This window comes from Echeneis naucrates, chromosome 17, assembly GCF_900963305.1.
Source record: "Echeneis naucrates chromosome 17, fEcheNa1.1, whole genome shotgun sequence".
Lineage (NCBI taxonomy): Eukaryota > Metazoa > Chordata > Actinopteri > Carangiformes > Echeneidae > Echeneis > Echeneis naucrates.
In genome coordinates, this window is record NC_042527.1 from 630950 (window position 1) to 648620 (window position 17671).

At 41.7% G+C, this 17671-nt stretch overlaps 1 protein-coding gene across 1 annotated transcript in view; it reads left to right on the plus strand.

Annotated features, from left to right (window-relative positions):
- LOC115057485 (disks large-associated protein 1-like) overlaps positions 1 to 17671 on the plus strand; it is a 54164-nt gene that overhangs the window by 15296 nt on the left and 21197 nt on the right. Inside the window, exons 5-6 of the mRNA XM_029524630.1 lie at positions 907 to 1102; positions 4545 to 4827. Of these exons, the coding sequence (XP_029380490.1) occupies positions 907 to 1102; positions 4545 to 4827 (479 nt within the window). The remainder of the gene's footprint in view (positions 1 to 906; positions 1103 to 4544; positions 4828 to 17671) is intronic.

Genomic DNA, 17671 nt, shown 5'->3' on the forward strand with positions numbered 1-17671 from the left:
ATGACACAAGGATCCAAAAGATACTTCAGTATGCAGTGAGTAAGTGAAACAGATGGATGATTTTTAGTAGAGCTATCAAACAAAAAGTCCATACAAGTACATAGAACATAATAAAGAAGAGGTCAATGAGTCAGCTTATGGTATTCATCCACTACGTCAAAATGATATGTGTGATATCTTTATGTTGTAGTTGGCACAATGTCCTCAGAGAGAGCCATTCAATGTTGTAATATTTCATTATAGAGGACTCCACTTAGGTTTTGTGTTGATGTGTTGACCTATTCTCCATTTCTCCTTTTAATTTTTACACTTTTTACAGTTTTAGGATTCACCTGCCATCATCTGGTCAGCTGGTTGCATGGAGTTCCTCACTGTCAGATCTGTCTCTTCAAATTGTTGATAGTCAGAAACACTGTGCTGACAGAACATGCATGTAGTGGAGAAGAGCCCAAAGTCCTAACTATGCATATGTCAGATAAAATCCCACATGGTTATAAGGTTTTCTCCTGTATACTAATTATCCTGTGTCTAGAGATAAAAACAGTTTAGTTAACCCAAAGTCCTGAAGCTGGTTTTAAGGTTCAGTGTTAAGTGTTAATATAGACTGTAAGCATTTCTCTGTGGACTGACACCTTGCAAGATGACGAACCTACAAAATACAGTACAAAATTGATGGGAAGAATTTGGAATTTTGAACCTTTGATACTTTACAATATTAAATATTAGAACATACACCTGATTTTTAATTAGAGAAAATATGAAAAACTATCTATATGGGCCTTCAAAACAAATGTGTGGTGCTGTAATGTTTCATTAGCATGGCTATGCCAGAGTACTACAGTGTGAGCTCGGTGCAACGATGACCAATTGTAAAACTCTCCCTCCTTTCTGTCATTGCTCTGGTAGGATTTCAACGGAGCACTCCCCCAAATTGCAGATCCGGAGCCACAGTTACCTGCGTGCGGTGAGTGAGGTTTCAATCAATAGAAGCCTGGATACCCTGGACCCCAAAACCCTCCTCGACCCCAAATCGCTGCTGTCCTCACCCCAATACCGCTCCCGCAATGAAAGCTACATGAGGGCCATGAGCACCATCAGTCAGGTTGGTTGCCAACACTTTGTGCTCATAGACACAGAGAAACCAGGGTGGGCACGATGGTGTTTGAAATCATTTTCAGACTGTGAAATAGAGTTTGTATCTTTTGGTCAACAACTAATTCACAACTGTTATATTGTCTGATTTGCTGATGGTCCTGAAAGTGACAATGGCCTGTCATTTCTTTCTTTCGCTGTCTTTAAGGGTCAGAATCACTTACGTTCAACAAGTTAATTTCTATATTCATACATCAGACATTTTACCATCATTATTATAGCTACTTACAATCCCAGCTCACCACATTCTTTCTTGTTGCCTTTTGTGTTTTTGATTGAATATGGGTTCACAGGAGATGGAGTGGGTCCACTCTTTTGTTTTTCATGTCCCTGACTGTGAGATCACCATGTCCTGATGCAGAAACGGCCATACAGAAAACAGTCAAAAAGACAGAACAAAGCAAACCCTGAGGGATTTTTTTTGTCTACACAGAGGACTCTTTCATGGCCTTCTGACATGTGTGGACCACAACGAAGCTGTCCTCTGAGACTTCTTCAGAAGTGACCACGAACATGAGACACAGTTCAGTTCAGATAGAAAACTCTGATTCTTGTTTGAAAATGGTTTCAAATCCCACCTGACCTCAGGTCTGTCCATAGAAGGTCTGACTAAGAATCACAGACCTGTGTCCTCCATCCTTTTACAGGTGTTTATTTCAGGGACGCATTGGCAGGACATTGGACAGTAAGAAAAACATAGAAGTACTCCAAAGTGAAAGAGTTCATTTCTCACAAAGATGAACAGCTATTATGGCTGATAGTTAACAGTTGGAAGATAACTGATGAATGGCTGTGTTGTTATTGAAGTTGCAGCCCATAGTGCTGTGGTGGCTCCTGCAGGTTCTCACTTTTAAACTTCAGATGTGACAACCTGGTGGCCATGATGGAAATAAATCTGTTGCTCAGTTGTGTGTCTTTGAGGTAATCTGCTCTTTACATGAAAACTGTGTTGGTACCACTTTGGTAATGGAACCCACTGCAGCCCCCTTCCTGTCCCTCCTGACTCTGAACCTCTACTGACTGATTTTCCTCTGCATGGATCTAGCATACCCCATCCACCTTCTCCTCTGCACGTGTCAGTTCATTCAATGCTCCAGAGCAAACCTTCCTCCAGAGAAGGCCTCTTCTCCTTCAATCAAAACTGTCTAAGTGGCACTTTTGTTGCACGTCATAATTTTATTTCCTGCACATAAATCCATGTAAAACGTAATGCTTACACAAAAGCCTCTTACTACACTGAATCTTTACAATTTCCACTCATAAATCACATTGGATAAAATTAGTAAATGGAAATATAGATAGCCGAAACCCTTTATGAGAGCAAATGCAGTGTTTGTGTTCAAGTCTGTTCAGACTAGAGACTGTTTACAAAAGTGGATGTCGACTCTTTGTCTGTGAAGTGAAGCCCATGCCTGCATTCTATCTAATGCCCATCAGGGGGCAACTACACTATTCATTAATCTTCTGCTGCTGCTTATCCATTTCCGGGTCACAGGGGGTGCTGGAGCCAATCACAGCTGACGCTGGGTGAGAGCAGGGTACACCATGGACAAGTTGTCAATCCACCGCAGGCCCCAACATAAAGAGACTCACACTCACACTCAGACCTACGAACAATTTTGAGTCACCAGTTTAACTAAACATGGATGTGTTTGGATGGTGTTAAGTACATTAACCCTCTGCACATGACAGAGGGTTTTAATCTTTACCACTGATTTGCACATGGTCATTGCAGCACCCACATGACACTTTTCAATTTGGAGTCACATGGTAACCAAATGTTAATGTCTCTGCACAGTGGAAGGAGGCTGGAGAACCTGGAGGGAACACACACACGGATAGAAAGACCCCAGGCCCTGGGTTCAAAGACAGGACATTCTTGCTGACTGCACTGTCCTAACAACTGATGTTTATTTGTACAGTAACAAAGAAAAGAAAATGTAGAGGAAAACATGAACATGACCCACGAAATGTCACACACGCAGAAAAAAATCCCTTCAAAAGTATTACTGATGGTCTAACACCTGAACAGATTCAGGGTTATTCATTCATGACAAAAAAGCTTTAAATGTTATAATGAAATGATTGACTGATGGGTTGAGATTAACTCAACTCTCACTCAACTTTCGTGACCTCTGTTTTTCTCATCTTAAAATAGTCATTCATCTTCGAGAGCAGGGTTAGAAGAAGGTTGCGGGCTCGGTTCCTGCCCTGGGTCCTTTCTGTGTGGAGTTTGCATGTTCTCCCCATGCCTACATAGGCTTCCTCTGGGTACTCCTGTTTCCTCACACCATCCAAAGACACATGGGTGTTGGTCTCTGTGTGTCTCTGTATGTTGGCCCTGTGATGGACTGGTGACCTGCCCAGGGTGTAGCTCGTCCTCAGCTAGAGTGAGCTGGGATTGGTTCCAGAAACCCTGTGACCTGGGAACGGATAAGCGGTTGAACATGAATTAATGAATGGATGAATAACAAACCATCTTAAAAGTGTAATTATTTTCAGAGTAACATTTTTTTTTGTAACAGTATTCAATATTGTTGTGGGTGTGTGTTTTTGCCCTGCATCTACAAATTCACTCAGACACATGTCACTGAGGCATGCAAACTTTATGAGGAACTTACAGTTACAGTTAAACTTGTGGGCAAGATCAGTGCACACACAGTTTAGCCGTGTTTTGACGTAGTTGACCGTGGCAATGATGTCACTCATTACATTGTTCAGCTCAGGACTTGAACTCAGCTAGTGCTTCACTGTGTATCACCCTAACTCATGTCGGTCGAGGCAGATGGCCGCCCCCCCTGAGCCTGGTTCTGCGTGAGGTTTCTGCCTCTTAAAGGAAGTTTTTCCTTGCCACTGTTGCCAAGTGCTTGCTCACCAGGGGATCTGTTGGGTCTCTTTAAATCATATTATAAATAGTTAGGTCTAAACCTGCTCTATATGTCAAGTGCCTTGATGTAACTTTGTTATGATTTGGCGCCATACAAATAAATCTGATTTGATTTGATTTGATGTCTCACTTCCCCTGCAATGTGGCCATTTTGGAGGTAGGATCACTGGACTGGCTGATTGGCATCGTTTCCTTTCCACAGTAAATCACTATGGTGATGCTAATTCTGTGGCTATGATGGATATGTATAAGTGTTAGCCAGTGTATTGTATCCCGAGTATTTTCATCTTTTCAATTCAGTGGTTCCTGACCTCTGACCTCTAGATTCTGGTGTATAACTGTTTGACTTGAACCTCAGTGAATTGCCAAAATCTTAAACATTGATTTTTCAATTTTTTTTTTTTTTCATCTGTCATGCTTACAGCACTGTTTAATGGACCTCCTTGATGTGCCTCTTCCTTCTCTCCACTGTCTCCCTTTCACTCCCCTCCTCATCCTCCTGCAGCTGAGTGAGGTGGAGGTGAATGGACAGATTGAGCAGGTGTGTGAGCAGGTCTACAGTGAGATGCAGTCCCAGGCCATGGAGGCTGCCATGGATAGTATGGACACCATGGACACCCTGCCAATGCCGGGCTGCTTCCGGATGCGGAGTCACAGCTATGTGAGGGCAATCGATCAGGGTTGTGCTGGGGAGGAGGAGGGAGAAGGAGGAAGACCACTGCTTCTGCTGCCATCCTCCCCACCACGCACATCAGCCACGACTGTCAGGACCATCCAGAGCAGCACAGGTAGGACACCAGAGACAATCACTACGTGTTTGATGTTTTTTTCCTTTAAGCTGAGTCTAAATGTTTCACATCAGAAGCCACAAGCAGAAAAACGGTTTAGTCCTAGACCTTTTAAAATTTATGATAATAAAAAAAGAAGAAAAAGCAGCGATTCACTTTACCATTTGTGTGTTTTAAAAGAAGAGGCAGCCATAGCAAATTGTGGTGACCACACTGAAAACTTGCAGCGAGAGGTTATTCTTTATCCTCAACAGACTCCTGGAATTTAACTGCCCGTATGGTCCTTGGAAGTGATATTACAATTACTTTTAGTGCTTTTTCACATAGATAGTAAATCATACAAGTTATCTTTCATTTCCTACAGGATTAATAAAATATTTATCTATCGTTCTATCTATCTATCTATCTTTCTATCTATCTACACGTGGTTCAATATCTGTAAGTTGCAGACCATCATAGTTTATTTCATTTCTATGCAGAGATAAATGCTATTATTCTGTTTATAATAGTTATCAATTATAATTTTTGTTTTGATCTTGTGTCTTTAAATTCAAATAATCTTAGTTTTTTTCTGTCTTTCTAAAGAACCTGCAAAATTATCTTCAAAATGTAATGAAATAAAACTTATCAGGGACATCAGTCTTATCCAATGTAAGTAAGACAAGTGTCATATTTACTTTATCTACGCACTTTCCATGCATAAGCAAATTATGACCGTCATATCAAGGTAGGAATTTAAAGTACTGGGAACAACATAAAACTTTCCCTTCCTCAGAATTATGAGAGTAGCCACTGTAAGAAAATAATAGAATCATCTTAGCGGAGCAGAGAAGGAGGGAGGCTTGTTTTCTGAAAGCCCTGATCTCTTTTTCTGACGTGCCACATGGTTAGGCATAATGTGTCTCCTTTGCATACAAAAGGTCAGGAAGATAAATCAAAATCTGCATATATGACTCAAAAGAGAGAGAGAGAGAGAGAGAGAGAGAGAGAGAGAGAGAAGGAAATTCTGTTCATGAAGTCTATGTTGAGATACTACCAGTACCACCATCGTCACCACCAGTAGCATATGCATGTATGGAAGTTCAAGCATGCTGTAGAGAATTGTCAAACTTTATTCTGCAAAAAGACACAAAAACCACAGTGGAGGTTTGGCAAGCTGACTGACGGTGCCTTCATCCACAGACGATATTTTCAAAGTAAGAACAGCGTTTATTTCTGTGATGATATAATCAACTGAACCAATTAGCTCAACAAAGTAAACAATCATCCGCCATCCATCTCCAGGTAACGTCACTTGACATCTGTGTATTTGCAATTTAACGGGAAACACATTGGTTCAAATGTTTTGCAGAAATGAATGTCTATGTCCTGAAAGTTGTTGTAAATTCAAAAGCATGAAAACTGACAGTGACTGTGAAGCCAGTGCTAGAGTGCTGTAAAAGATCACAGTTTCCTCCTCACATGTCAAGTGTGTGTGTGTAAGTTTGAGAATGGCTGAAAATGACAACCGCAGCCCTCTTAGAAAAAGTAGGCCACTGGTTTAACAGGGATCAGTTCAGAACTCATTTAGCTATTGTCTTCTTTTTAATCTGGATTTTGTAGATTACACAGGGAGATGACTTGGCTGCACACTTCCCTGTGGAGGCAAAAGACAGTCCACAGTTCCTTCATAGTTTCGATTTTATAGTAGAAATGGGAAAATAGGTAATTTAGCCAGTAGAACAGAGTCAGTTTCACACACTACATGAGGAAGACTTATAAAATGCTCAGAGGTATTCACATAACATGTCACTGCACAGAGGAAGAATGAGACTGAGATCTCACATGAATAATCCTGTGTTCATGTTTGTTAGGCATAGGAGAACATGCCACAGTCAGCGCCTGGGGGCTGAGTGTTGGCTCTGTGGTATTATCGCTGTCTTCATTTCAAACTGGAGATGACCCACATTTACTGCTCCTCTGGGAATTTTTATACCGTTGATAAAGAGGATACACAGACACACATGCAGATATGCACAAGTGTGTGTGTGTGTTATTCACTCACACATACAGTAGATGGTCAGTTAAATTTCCACATGACTGAAGACTATGCTGGTAAAGGCAGCTCTCATGTCTACTGAAGTGAATAATCTCTTCAGGATGTTCATGGCTTCATCTTTAATTGTTGACTCATCTACAGTTACCACAACATCTTCAATTAAACGGGAACAAATTGACAAGGCAGGAAGACACAAGAATAACTATTATGTCACTGTTTTGCTGATTTACTGACTGCCTAACTAAATAAAATACAGTACGAATTGTCTTTTTTCAAGGTAGTGCAAAGGCAGTGATGCAGATAAACTGAGGGCAAGAAAAGTAACATTTGAAACATGTAACACAACCAAAACACATATGTGTTCATTAGTATTCATTGAATGGATATATGCGCAGTATGGACAGCAGGGAGCAACAGAGGCAGGCGGTATTTTGAACAAAACAAGCATATGGGTGAAGCAACACAGATAAACAACAAGAAACAAAACAAAGACAGCCAGACAATCTTGGTTTATTCCTAGAAATGTGTGTACCTGTGTGTATGTGTGTGCATGGAATAGTATGCACTAGTGTATGGGGATATGGAGAAATGCCACTATAGAAATTATATTGTGAAATGAAAATATTAGTAATAGTAATTCCAATGGGAATCACTATAGCATTAATGGTAATCAAAAAACAAACAAACAAACAAAAAAACGCCAAAGAAATGATAGCCAATGCTAACCCAAATAGTAACCCATAATGATTATTCATTATAACTCAAAATTAATGTCCCGGATTATGAGTGTGTGGGTTTCCCATTTTCTTTATGAGTATCTGACTTTGAAATAGCACTCAAGATATTTCATTGACATAATTAAATTCTAAAATAGCCACCAAAAATGTGTTGTGCATGTAAAATCAAATTTCTAATCAGCAACATCTCAACAGACAGGTTTCTTATGAGTAGTGTTTGTGCATGATTTGAGTTTCAGTTTGCAAACTTATGCTGTTGTTGCAGGATCTATTATGGTTTGGTTTAACATTGGCAACCTACCAAATTTACCTTGTTTTAGTCAGTAACAAACAATAAAAATAATGAAGATTAAATTGTAACTATAGTGAGACAAAGTCAGCTACTTCTATGTGGCTTCAGTGCTCCATGGTGCTGTTCAACTTGGCATGTCCTGCACTGTGCTAGCGTATTAAAATTAGAGGATGAACCGAACTTTTACATTTCAGCAGATGGAAATGTGGAAATCTTAAGAATGAAACGGCACTGCAACGCACTGAGGAAAATAAGTATTCCGGTTACATAATACAATAGTAAAATAGGCTACTCAGCTAAAATAAGGTGTTATGCATTTAAATTCAAACAGCTCCTTGACTTAGTTAGCCTCCCTTTTATTCATTGCTTCTGGGGTTGATAATTCCACCAGCAATTTGATTGGTGGCGGAAAAGCTGATCACGAATATGTTTTCTGCTGTGCAGAGGCGAACTCGCGTGCAGCAGAAATGTTGAGCGAGCTCACAGGGATCTGCCAGCACACAGAATAGAAAATTGTGAGGTAACGCCTGCCTGATAGTGTGAGGCATAACTTTTGTGTGATTATGTGGATAGAAGCAAATGGGAAAATACATTAATAGAGCACACGCTAGATAGTTTTTTTTTTTTTTTTGCTAAGGACAAGTTATTTATCACTCAATAATGTGTTATTCACACAATATAGTTAATGTGTTTGCAAAAAAAAAAAAACCTCCATTCAAGACACCCTATTGTGCTCTGATCATGTAACTTCTTTAAGGAATTCTGCTGCTGTAGTTCTCTGCTGACAGGAGAGCAATGTGACATCTGTCGTGAATGAGTAAAGATATGTTACAGATGGACCAAAAATAAACTACAGAGTGAGAGAAAGAGGAGGAGACACTGGCTGTGACTGAGAGTCAGAAGTTTCAATAGTAAGATCAACTTGAATGTCACTGTGAATTATCTGTAAACTCAGATAATCATAGCCTTTCTTCTTGCTCACGCATCCAAGTCCCATCATCCCTTTGTCTTCTCTATGCAACCACTGAGGGCATGCTTCAAATCACTTTATTAGTACTCCCACAAAGAGAAGGAAACGAACAAGCATCGTGTGATGTACATTAAAAAAATGTCTTTGGAAGGTTTCCTTTCAGTGTCATTTTCAGTTCTCACAGTCTCCATCTACTGTCAGTGGAGCTACTGTATCTACCATCCACCTTCATGACCTGTAACACAGTCTAATCCAGCAGCTCTGCTATGTTGTACATATGTTCCGTGAGAGGAGATTGGTGGCTGTTGACAGCTCCACCCACAGATGGAGGTGACGGAGGCGCTGACATTGACCTGATATTGATTCAGATGGTCAGTGGGGCAGATGGCACTGCGCAAGGCTGCATGTCTGCCTATGTGGATGTGAGTAGAGGAGAGGCCAGAAAGTGGAGCTGCTGTGGATGTCCACTGTATAAGGTCACGCCTCATACTGAGGGACTCATGCAAGGCAGGAAAAGAAAATGTTTTTGCTTCATGTAATATTAATTAAAGCACATACTCATAAAGGTTGTGCTGGTGCTGAGTGTGAAAAAGTTCACTCCTCGAAATGAGGCGGGGGGGTGTACTGCAGCTGAGAGCTTCATACAGTCCATTTATTCAGCAACCAGGTCCAACATAGGTCAGTTAGTTCTGTTTAACCTTTTAGTTTAGGTAACTCAAATAGGTCCCTCAGCTCAGTTCACCCAGTTATTTTTTTAATTCCAGTCTGTCTTTCTTTCCAACCTTCTATCTATCTATCTATCTATCCATCTATCTATCTATCTCAGTAAAGTGACTCAGTAAGCTCCAATTACTGTTAACGCATTGATTTCTGTGTAGGTGGGCTACATAGTCCCAGTTTTATTCTGGCCTGTCCCTGGTTTTTATGGCTAGTTAAGACAGACTGGAAAAAAAGACAAGCAACATAGAAGGCAGGTATTTAATGTGCTTTGGTGTTTACAGGTGGTGACTTTCACACATTGGGACATTGTATGTCCCAGCATTTGCAGAAAGAATACATCTATGAAATAATCCATTTAAATCTTCACGCATCTTTTCTTGTGATCAGTTTATAAACAGGTTTAAATCTCTGGTCTGTTAAAAAATGAACATGTTCAGACATGAGGCTTAGAGTAAGGTTCATAATGCAGTTTTCTGGATCTTTAAAATGATCAAAAATATCACTTTGGCACAACCACTGTTATGATCTTTTTTCTTTTTTTCTCAAAATGCATCACCTGCATTTCCCAAAATGCACCTCAACCACTGACAGTCCAACTGGACCCTGGGGTGTGTTATTCTGGATTGTGACTGACCACATGTCAGCCACAGGAGCAAAAGGCCAAAGAGCAGAGGCCCAGTGAACCTTCATGTTTCTGCTGAGACAGCAGAAAGCAGGTGATGAGCTGCCCTAAGCCTTTCCATAGTCTCTCTCTGGTGTCTGGAATAAGGACGGGCCAGTGGGCATGGCTGAGGAAGACTGCTTGAACAAACGCAGGAAGGAGGAAGAATTTAAATGTACAGGGTAAAAACCTCCTTCAGTGAGGATTATCCTCATATTCCAGGTTACCTCAGAGCAGAGTGTCAGTATTAGAGACAGAGAGTCGGAGGAGGCTGGAGACACATGTTGGCAATGAGGACCCATATGTATCAGTCGGGGTTCTGGAGAGTATAGAGGAGCAGGAGCACATATTCAAATTGTACTTTACCATGACAGCATGTTTGTTGTTGCTGCTCACTGTATTGAAACCACATGGTTTTGTGTTACAGGACTAGGTTCAGTTTCAATGTCCTGGTCTTGGATATTACCTGCTGAAGAACATTCAACCTGAACCACCAAGTTTTACTTCCACTCATTACATATTCTGTAACTACTGCCTCTAAGAGTACTCTGTCAAAGACAGTGCTGGGTGTTGAAGCAGGGCAGCGTCATGGGAAATGTGGTGTCACCTACACTGTGAGTTACAGCAACAAACAGCTGATTCGTACCAGTAAAACTCAGTTTAAGCAATTTAAAGTCAGTCATATCTGAGAGCAGCTGGAGCTAAGCTGTCCAACATTTACTCAGCCTGTAACTTCTCATCCATCTCTGGACATGTGGATGTGAAACCCTAATCCACCTGCTTTTAGATACTGAACTGAAAAGCAAAGGGACCTCAAACTGAGCTTATGTTGGACAAAACATACCTGACACATAAGAGAGACGACATGATGCCAATGACATGTAACCAGTGAAATGGAAATGATGGGAGCATTTGTGATCATAGAACACAACTTAACAAAATAGAGAACACAAGTTGAGTTCTTCCGTTCAATCCCTCCATCCACCAACCATCTGAACTTCAGTAGCACAGGAAACTGAGTGATTGTACATTAGATGTCATGGTTTTGGTTTCTATGTCGCGGTTTGACTTTTTCTCTCATGTTTTGAGTTCTGTCTGGTGCCCAGTGTGTTCGGTCGGTGTCACTCCCTGTTTTATTCCCTGTTGTGTCGCCCGTTGCTTCACTTCCTGGTTGACTCTCCTGTTGATTGCGTTCCCTGCCCTAATGTGGATCACCTGTGTCTTATGTAGTCACTGTGTTTCAAGTCCTGTTTTCTGTTTAGTCCGCATCAAATCCTTGTCCCTTGCCGGTGTGTCTCATTTGGCCTGCCGTCCCTCTTTCCTGACTCTTGCCTGTCTGTTTGCTTGTGGTTGCTTCTCTCTGCCTGTGTTTCTCTGTCCCTTCGCCTGTTGTCTGTGTTTGTCTAGCTGTCGTCCCTCAGTCTCAGTTATTTTGTAGTTTTGGTTTTTTTAATTAAAAGTATTTAATTTTTACCTCAACCTGGTCCCTGGCTCCTGCATTTGGATCCTCATCCCACACCACCACCCACCAACAACACCTTGACAATAGATCATGTGAAAATGATCAAAAAACTGGCTTTTGTTCGCAATAGAAAAGGCTAAACTTGATTCAAATGACTACAGTATTAGCACTGATTAGAATATCATCAAAAAGTTGATTCATGTCAGTTATTCAGTTCACAAGGTGAAACTCATAGGTTCATTACGCACAGGTTGATACAACTGTTTACAACTTTACATTTACAACATATAGCTAATGAATACCCAAAATTCAGTATTTCAGAAAATTTTAATCTTACTCAAGACCAATTTAAGAAAGGATTTTCAACACAGAATTGTTGGACCACTAAAAATTATGAACATTAACAGAACTCAGTGTGCGTTCATGTTTCCTTTTGCATGAATGACTGCAGTCAGGCATGGAAGTGCTCAGTCTCTGACACTGCTGAAGTGTTATGGAGGCCCTGATGGGAGCCTTCAGCTCTTCTGCGTTGTTGGGTCTTGCATCTTCCTCTCCACAATGCCCCCAAGTCGCTATGGGTTTTAGGTTAGGCAAGTTTGGGACCAGTCAAACACAGGGATACCATGCTCCTTAAACTGGCCATTGGTACTTTTGGAAGTGTGGGAAGGTGTCTGTCCCGCTTGAAAATGAAATCAGACTCTCCATAAAGCTGGTCTGCAGAAGGAAGCATGGGGTGCTCTAAAACTTCATGGTGGATGGCTGCACTGACCTTGGACCTGATAAACCACAGAAGACCAACACCAAACCACCAATTTGGATTCTGTGCCTCTATTCTTTTCCTCCAAACTCTAAGTCTTGATTTCCAAATGAAATGCAAAATGTACTTTCATCTGAAAACAGGACTTTGGACCACCAAGCAACAGTGTCCTAAGCCCAGGTAAGACACCTCTGACATTGTCTCTGGCCCAGGAGTAACTTGGCATAAGGAGTGCTACAGTGGGAGCCTATGCCATGGGTACAGCTGTGTGTGGTGGCTCTTGAAAACTCCAGCTACAGTCCACTCCTTGTGAATCTCTCTCAAATTCTTGAAAGGGCTTTGTTTCACTATCCCCTCAAGGCTCTAGTTATCCCTGTTGCTTAGGCACCCATTTTGACCGCATTTTTGCCTTGCATTCATTGCTTATCCATTTCCGGGTTGCGGCGGGTGCTGGAGCCAATCCCAGCTCAAATTGGACAGGTCACCAGTCCATAGCAGGACCAACACTCAGAGACAGAGACGAACAACCACTCACACTCAGACCTACGTACAATTTAGAGTCACCAATTAACATAAACATGCATTTCTTTGGATGGTGGGAGGAAACTGGAGTACCTGAAGGAAACCCATGCAGGCACAGGGAGAACATGCAAATTCCACACAGAAAGGCCCCAGGCCCGGGAACCAAACCCACCAATGGCACTGACCACTGTGCCGCTGTGCTGCCCTCCTTCCATTCACCTTTCCATTAATGTGCTTGGATATGGCACCCTGTGAACAGAGAACTTCTTGATGACCTTTTGTGTCTTACCACCCTTGTGTAGCGTGCCAATAATCATCTTCCAGACAGTCAGTTGCTTATGTCTATGATGTGATAGGTCTGAGTTTTAGATTGGACCCCAAGAAGGTGCAGAGACAGGGAGTTCAGTCCGAGTTGGTTTATTGTAAGCCAAAAAAGGCTGGCTGGAGTAGAGGCTGCACTAGAGGACATGGAGGTACTGGAGGCCCATAGGAGAAAGCAACAGGAATAATTCGGCACAGGAGTGGAGACTTGACCAGGCTTTTATGGCAGGACTGATTGGTGGATGTGAAATAGGTGAGCCTCGTCACAGAGCTGCACAACCAGCCACACCCTCCACAGCACACTGAAAAACAGAGAGAGGAGGTGTAGGGAGAGAGAACAGAAAAAGAAACCCACAACAAAACTACAACCATGACATGGTGTTAATTATTGAATTAGACCAGAGTTTTATTTTTCTGGACTTCTTTTTATGCTCTGTTCACACTGTTATACAATGCTTTACTCCTCTGTGACCATTGCAACTGATAATGACCATCTGAAGACTCTTTTATTATCTGTTTCCATGGTGATGAAAGTCTTATAAATAAAGATGTGGGGAAACCTGTAGCTGAGAGAAATCTTCGCCCATCCAGTTCCAGAGAAGGATGAGCTTGAAGACGTCGCAGCTGTTAGCATGCAAGATATGCTACTAATGCAAAGGAAGTACAGCTGAGGCTGATGGAAAAGTTAGTACTTTATCTTGCCACCAAAAATGTTACTTAATTAACCAAAAAAAGTAAGGGATCAAAACCCCTGAAGGAAAGGTTTTCCATAAAGTTTTCAAGCTCCTAAAACAAGATCAGCTGACCAAAATACCACTAAGTCCTCTCCTTATCGTTTCCTGAAATTGTTCATTTAAGTACTTTAGGTTTGGTTTTTAGAGAGTTTAACTTATGGCGACACATTAATGCCAATGTCTGGGCCAAGGTTCCTTCAGATAAGAAACCCATGGCTAAATTCAGGCATTTGTGATGAACGAAAACAGTGGCTTGTGTAAAATTTCATATATATATATTAGTTCCTGGACCTTGAGGCCATTCTGTGTGGAGTTTGCAGGTTTCCCCTCCAGGTACTCCAGCTTCCTCCAGAAGACATACACATTTAATGAGTAAGTCCATTAGTATGGAAGGATATCACGTAGAATGGTTCCTTATATATTCCTTAAAATATTTCCTTGGTTTGTTCTGTCATTGTTGGGCCACCAGCACGAGGTCGGATAAAGAAAAGCTTACATGCAAACCCTGCGGCCTGACTATGAGGTCACCTCTGTTCCTTTGTTCTCTGGAAACAAAAGAATCCATCCACAGATTCCATTTCCCCTCATCCCTTGCAGTTCGCACCTAGATGCAAACTCACCAAGAGGTGGCAGGCTTTCAATTCTGATTGGCACCACAGGGAGTCATGGCAATGGGGCTGGGACGTCACTCCCCCTGTAAAACATGGGCCGTGAACTAATCTCGTTCTTCTTCTTGCTCAGGAGAAGGTTTGCCTTTTGAATCAGCTAGATCACCAAGTGACCAATCATCAAGTGACCTATACCCGAGTGCTTATTCCCCCTTTTTGGAGTTTCACCCTCACTGGACGAGACAAGACCCGAACCGTGAGCGCCTGAACACTTCTCCAGATCCGTGAGAGTCAGCTGACCTCTCAGTTATTACCTGCAGAAGGAAGACGTGAGACACGGATAACTTCTACACTCTGTTGACTATCAATTGAGTCGACCACCGTATGCCGTTCACCGTTCATTGCTGCCCCACAGAGAAAGCAGCGCCATCAGTAACACACACCAGAGGACCCGTTGCTGGTGGATGATGGACATACTCACACAGGTTTGCTCAGGAGAGCAACACAAATAAGAGGTTGTCTGGGCAGAGAGTTTAGATTTGTGTTTTCCAAGCTTAGTGCTCGTTATTGTTATGTGTTTTAACGGACTGCCGAGTCCGCCCTCTGCTGTACTCTGTATTCTTAAGTTTCTGCCTGTTTAGTTTTGTGTTCACCACACTAAACTGTTTGTGTTATCCCATTCAGAAATAAATTGCTTTGTCGGTCTACAACCAGACAGTGGGCTACATACTACCGTTATACACTCATTCACACGGTAGCTCCGGCAGTTATGTGTGATGTGGCTTTGCGGAAGCTGTGCCATCGTAGCACACACGCACAAAACACAGGCTGTTTTGCCTTTTTTGCCTTTACACCGCTGCTGTCTTTAGTTGGTTAGTTGGCATTAGTTGGTAATATAGTACTTACTAATTAAAAAAATTGTTGGCTTTGTTAATTATTGTGGAAGTTAATATATACTATTTGTAGCTTTAAAAAGAAGTCTTCTTGTCGCTATTGTGAATGTGTTTTGTGATAGGTGGCTGATTGAGAGTCAAAGCTTGTATTTCACACCTTCACTGTTCACCTAGTGGTGCTGACATTTCAGATATTGGCTCCTCTAATTGAACAACTGTTTATGAGGTTGGTTACAGTTTGGTTATTGGTCCCACTTTCTGGCTGGTGCCCCACATTATTAATTTAATTTAATAATTTCTGATTCTATAATTGATAAATATTTCTGATAATTAGGAATTATGGCTGATAACCAAACTCAGCCTTTTCAAACCCAACATCACAACCAACAGAAAATCACTGACGCAAGAGGAAAACCCAGCAACACAAAACACGATAGCAAACAAAAAGCGCCCCACAATCTATGAGTCCATAACAAGGAGGCAGGCAGGCAGGAACCTAGGTTCACTGATCTGTAGCAGCAGTGGTATAGCAGCAACACTTCACTCACATCCAGTTAACAGAGTCTCAAAGTCCTGTAGACAGGACAGACAAAATTTAATTCAAGGAAAAGCACCTTAAATTGTCCTTTACTTAAAGTTGTACAAAGAGCTATTTAGGGTGTTGGATGTGTCAGGAAAAGTCATGACAGGTACCATTCAACATTCACAAAAGTGGACCACTCTGAAGGCGCCACTAGTGACTGAATTTGATCCAGGGGCCAGTGGAGGTCGTGAGTTATATGACATTGGGCTGACCAAAAGAAATCTGACTGCAGAGTCTTGGACCATTTGTGACAGTTTTACTGTGTGGAGGGTTGATCAGGCAAACCAAAACCTTGGTTTATAGGTTTACTGTATTACTACAGCGTCATGGGACGTCACCAAACACGTTGAATACAAAGACTGAGGCGTGGCTTTAGCTGTATCTCCTGTGCAATTATCAGAATTTACAGACTTTTATTAAAGGCAGGCGTATGTCTGACTTCTGCATATAGAGTTGGTCACAGCTGTATTTTAGTGCAATACTTTGTTTTCAGTCACTCCCGTCTGCCAATTTAATGTAATCACAAGTGAACTCCAGTAAATGTACTGCATCTTTTCATGTTGCTGGTGTTTCTGTTGTTTAAATGCTGTTTAGATCAGAATCAGATTAGTAGAAAAGCATTAGACCTGTAGATGTCAGAGCAGCTTGAACCTGCAGTCTGTCTGCACTGAAGAAAGTTAATAAAATATACAGTGACTCCGCCTGCTTCCAACCACACAGCTGGAGAGGGGGTGGGTGACTGCTGCACACTTATCTTGGTCTAACCAGCTTCCAGCACAACACATCAGATCAATAAGTGGCATTCATTTGTCTTCAATCACTTATCTGTTTCTGGAGCGCAGGGTGCTGGAGCCAATCCCAGCTCACACTGCTACACCCTGGACAGGTTGCCAGTCCATCACAGGGCCAACACACAGAGACCAACAACCATGTTGGTCGGTGGAAGGAAATCTACGCAGGCACGGGGAGAGCATGCAAACTCCACACAGAAAAGCCCCAGGCCTGGGAACTTAACCCACAGACTTCTTATTGTGGGGCAACAGGACTAACCACTATGCTGCCATTCATTCATTTATTGCATTTGCCTAAGAAGATCACGCAGCTCCTTCTGAGACACCACAGCCTCTACTGTTGACTTATAATGTCATGAAACCACCTCAACATCTGAAAATGCACTGGAAATCAGTAGACCAGTAGTTTTAGTTCAGTCTAAAATTTATATTCATTCATTCTATGCTGAAAAGTCTTATCTCAATTTTGGTTGAATTTCTGACTGTGCTACACCTGCGCAAGTGTTGTGGTAAGCGTATTACGTCATTTCCTGTCACTGGTGGTTGTGCTGTGTTACCTCAAATCAAATCAAAATCAAATCAGATTTATTTGTATTGTGCAAATCATAACAAAGTTACATCAAGGCACTTTACATATAGAGCATGTCTAGACCAAACTTTAAAAAGACCCAACAGATCCCCCGAATAGCAAGCACTTGGAGACAGTGGCAAGGAAAAACTTCCTTTAAGAGGCAGAAACCTTGGGCAGAACCAGG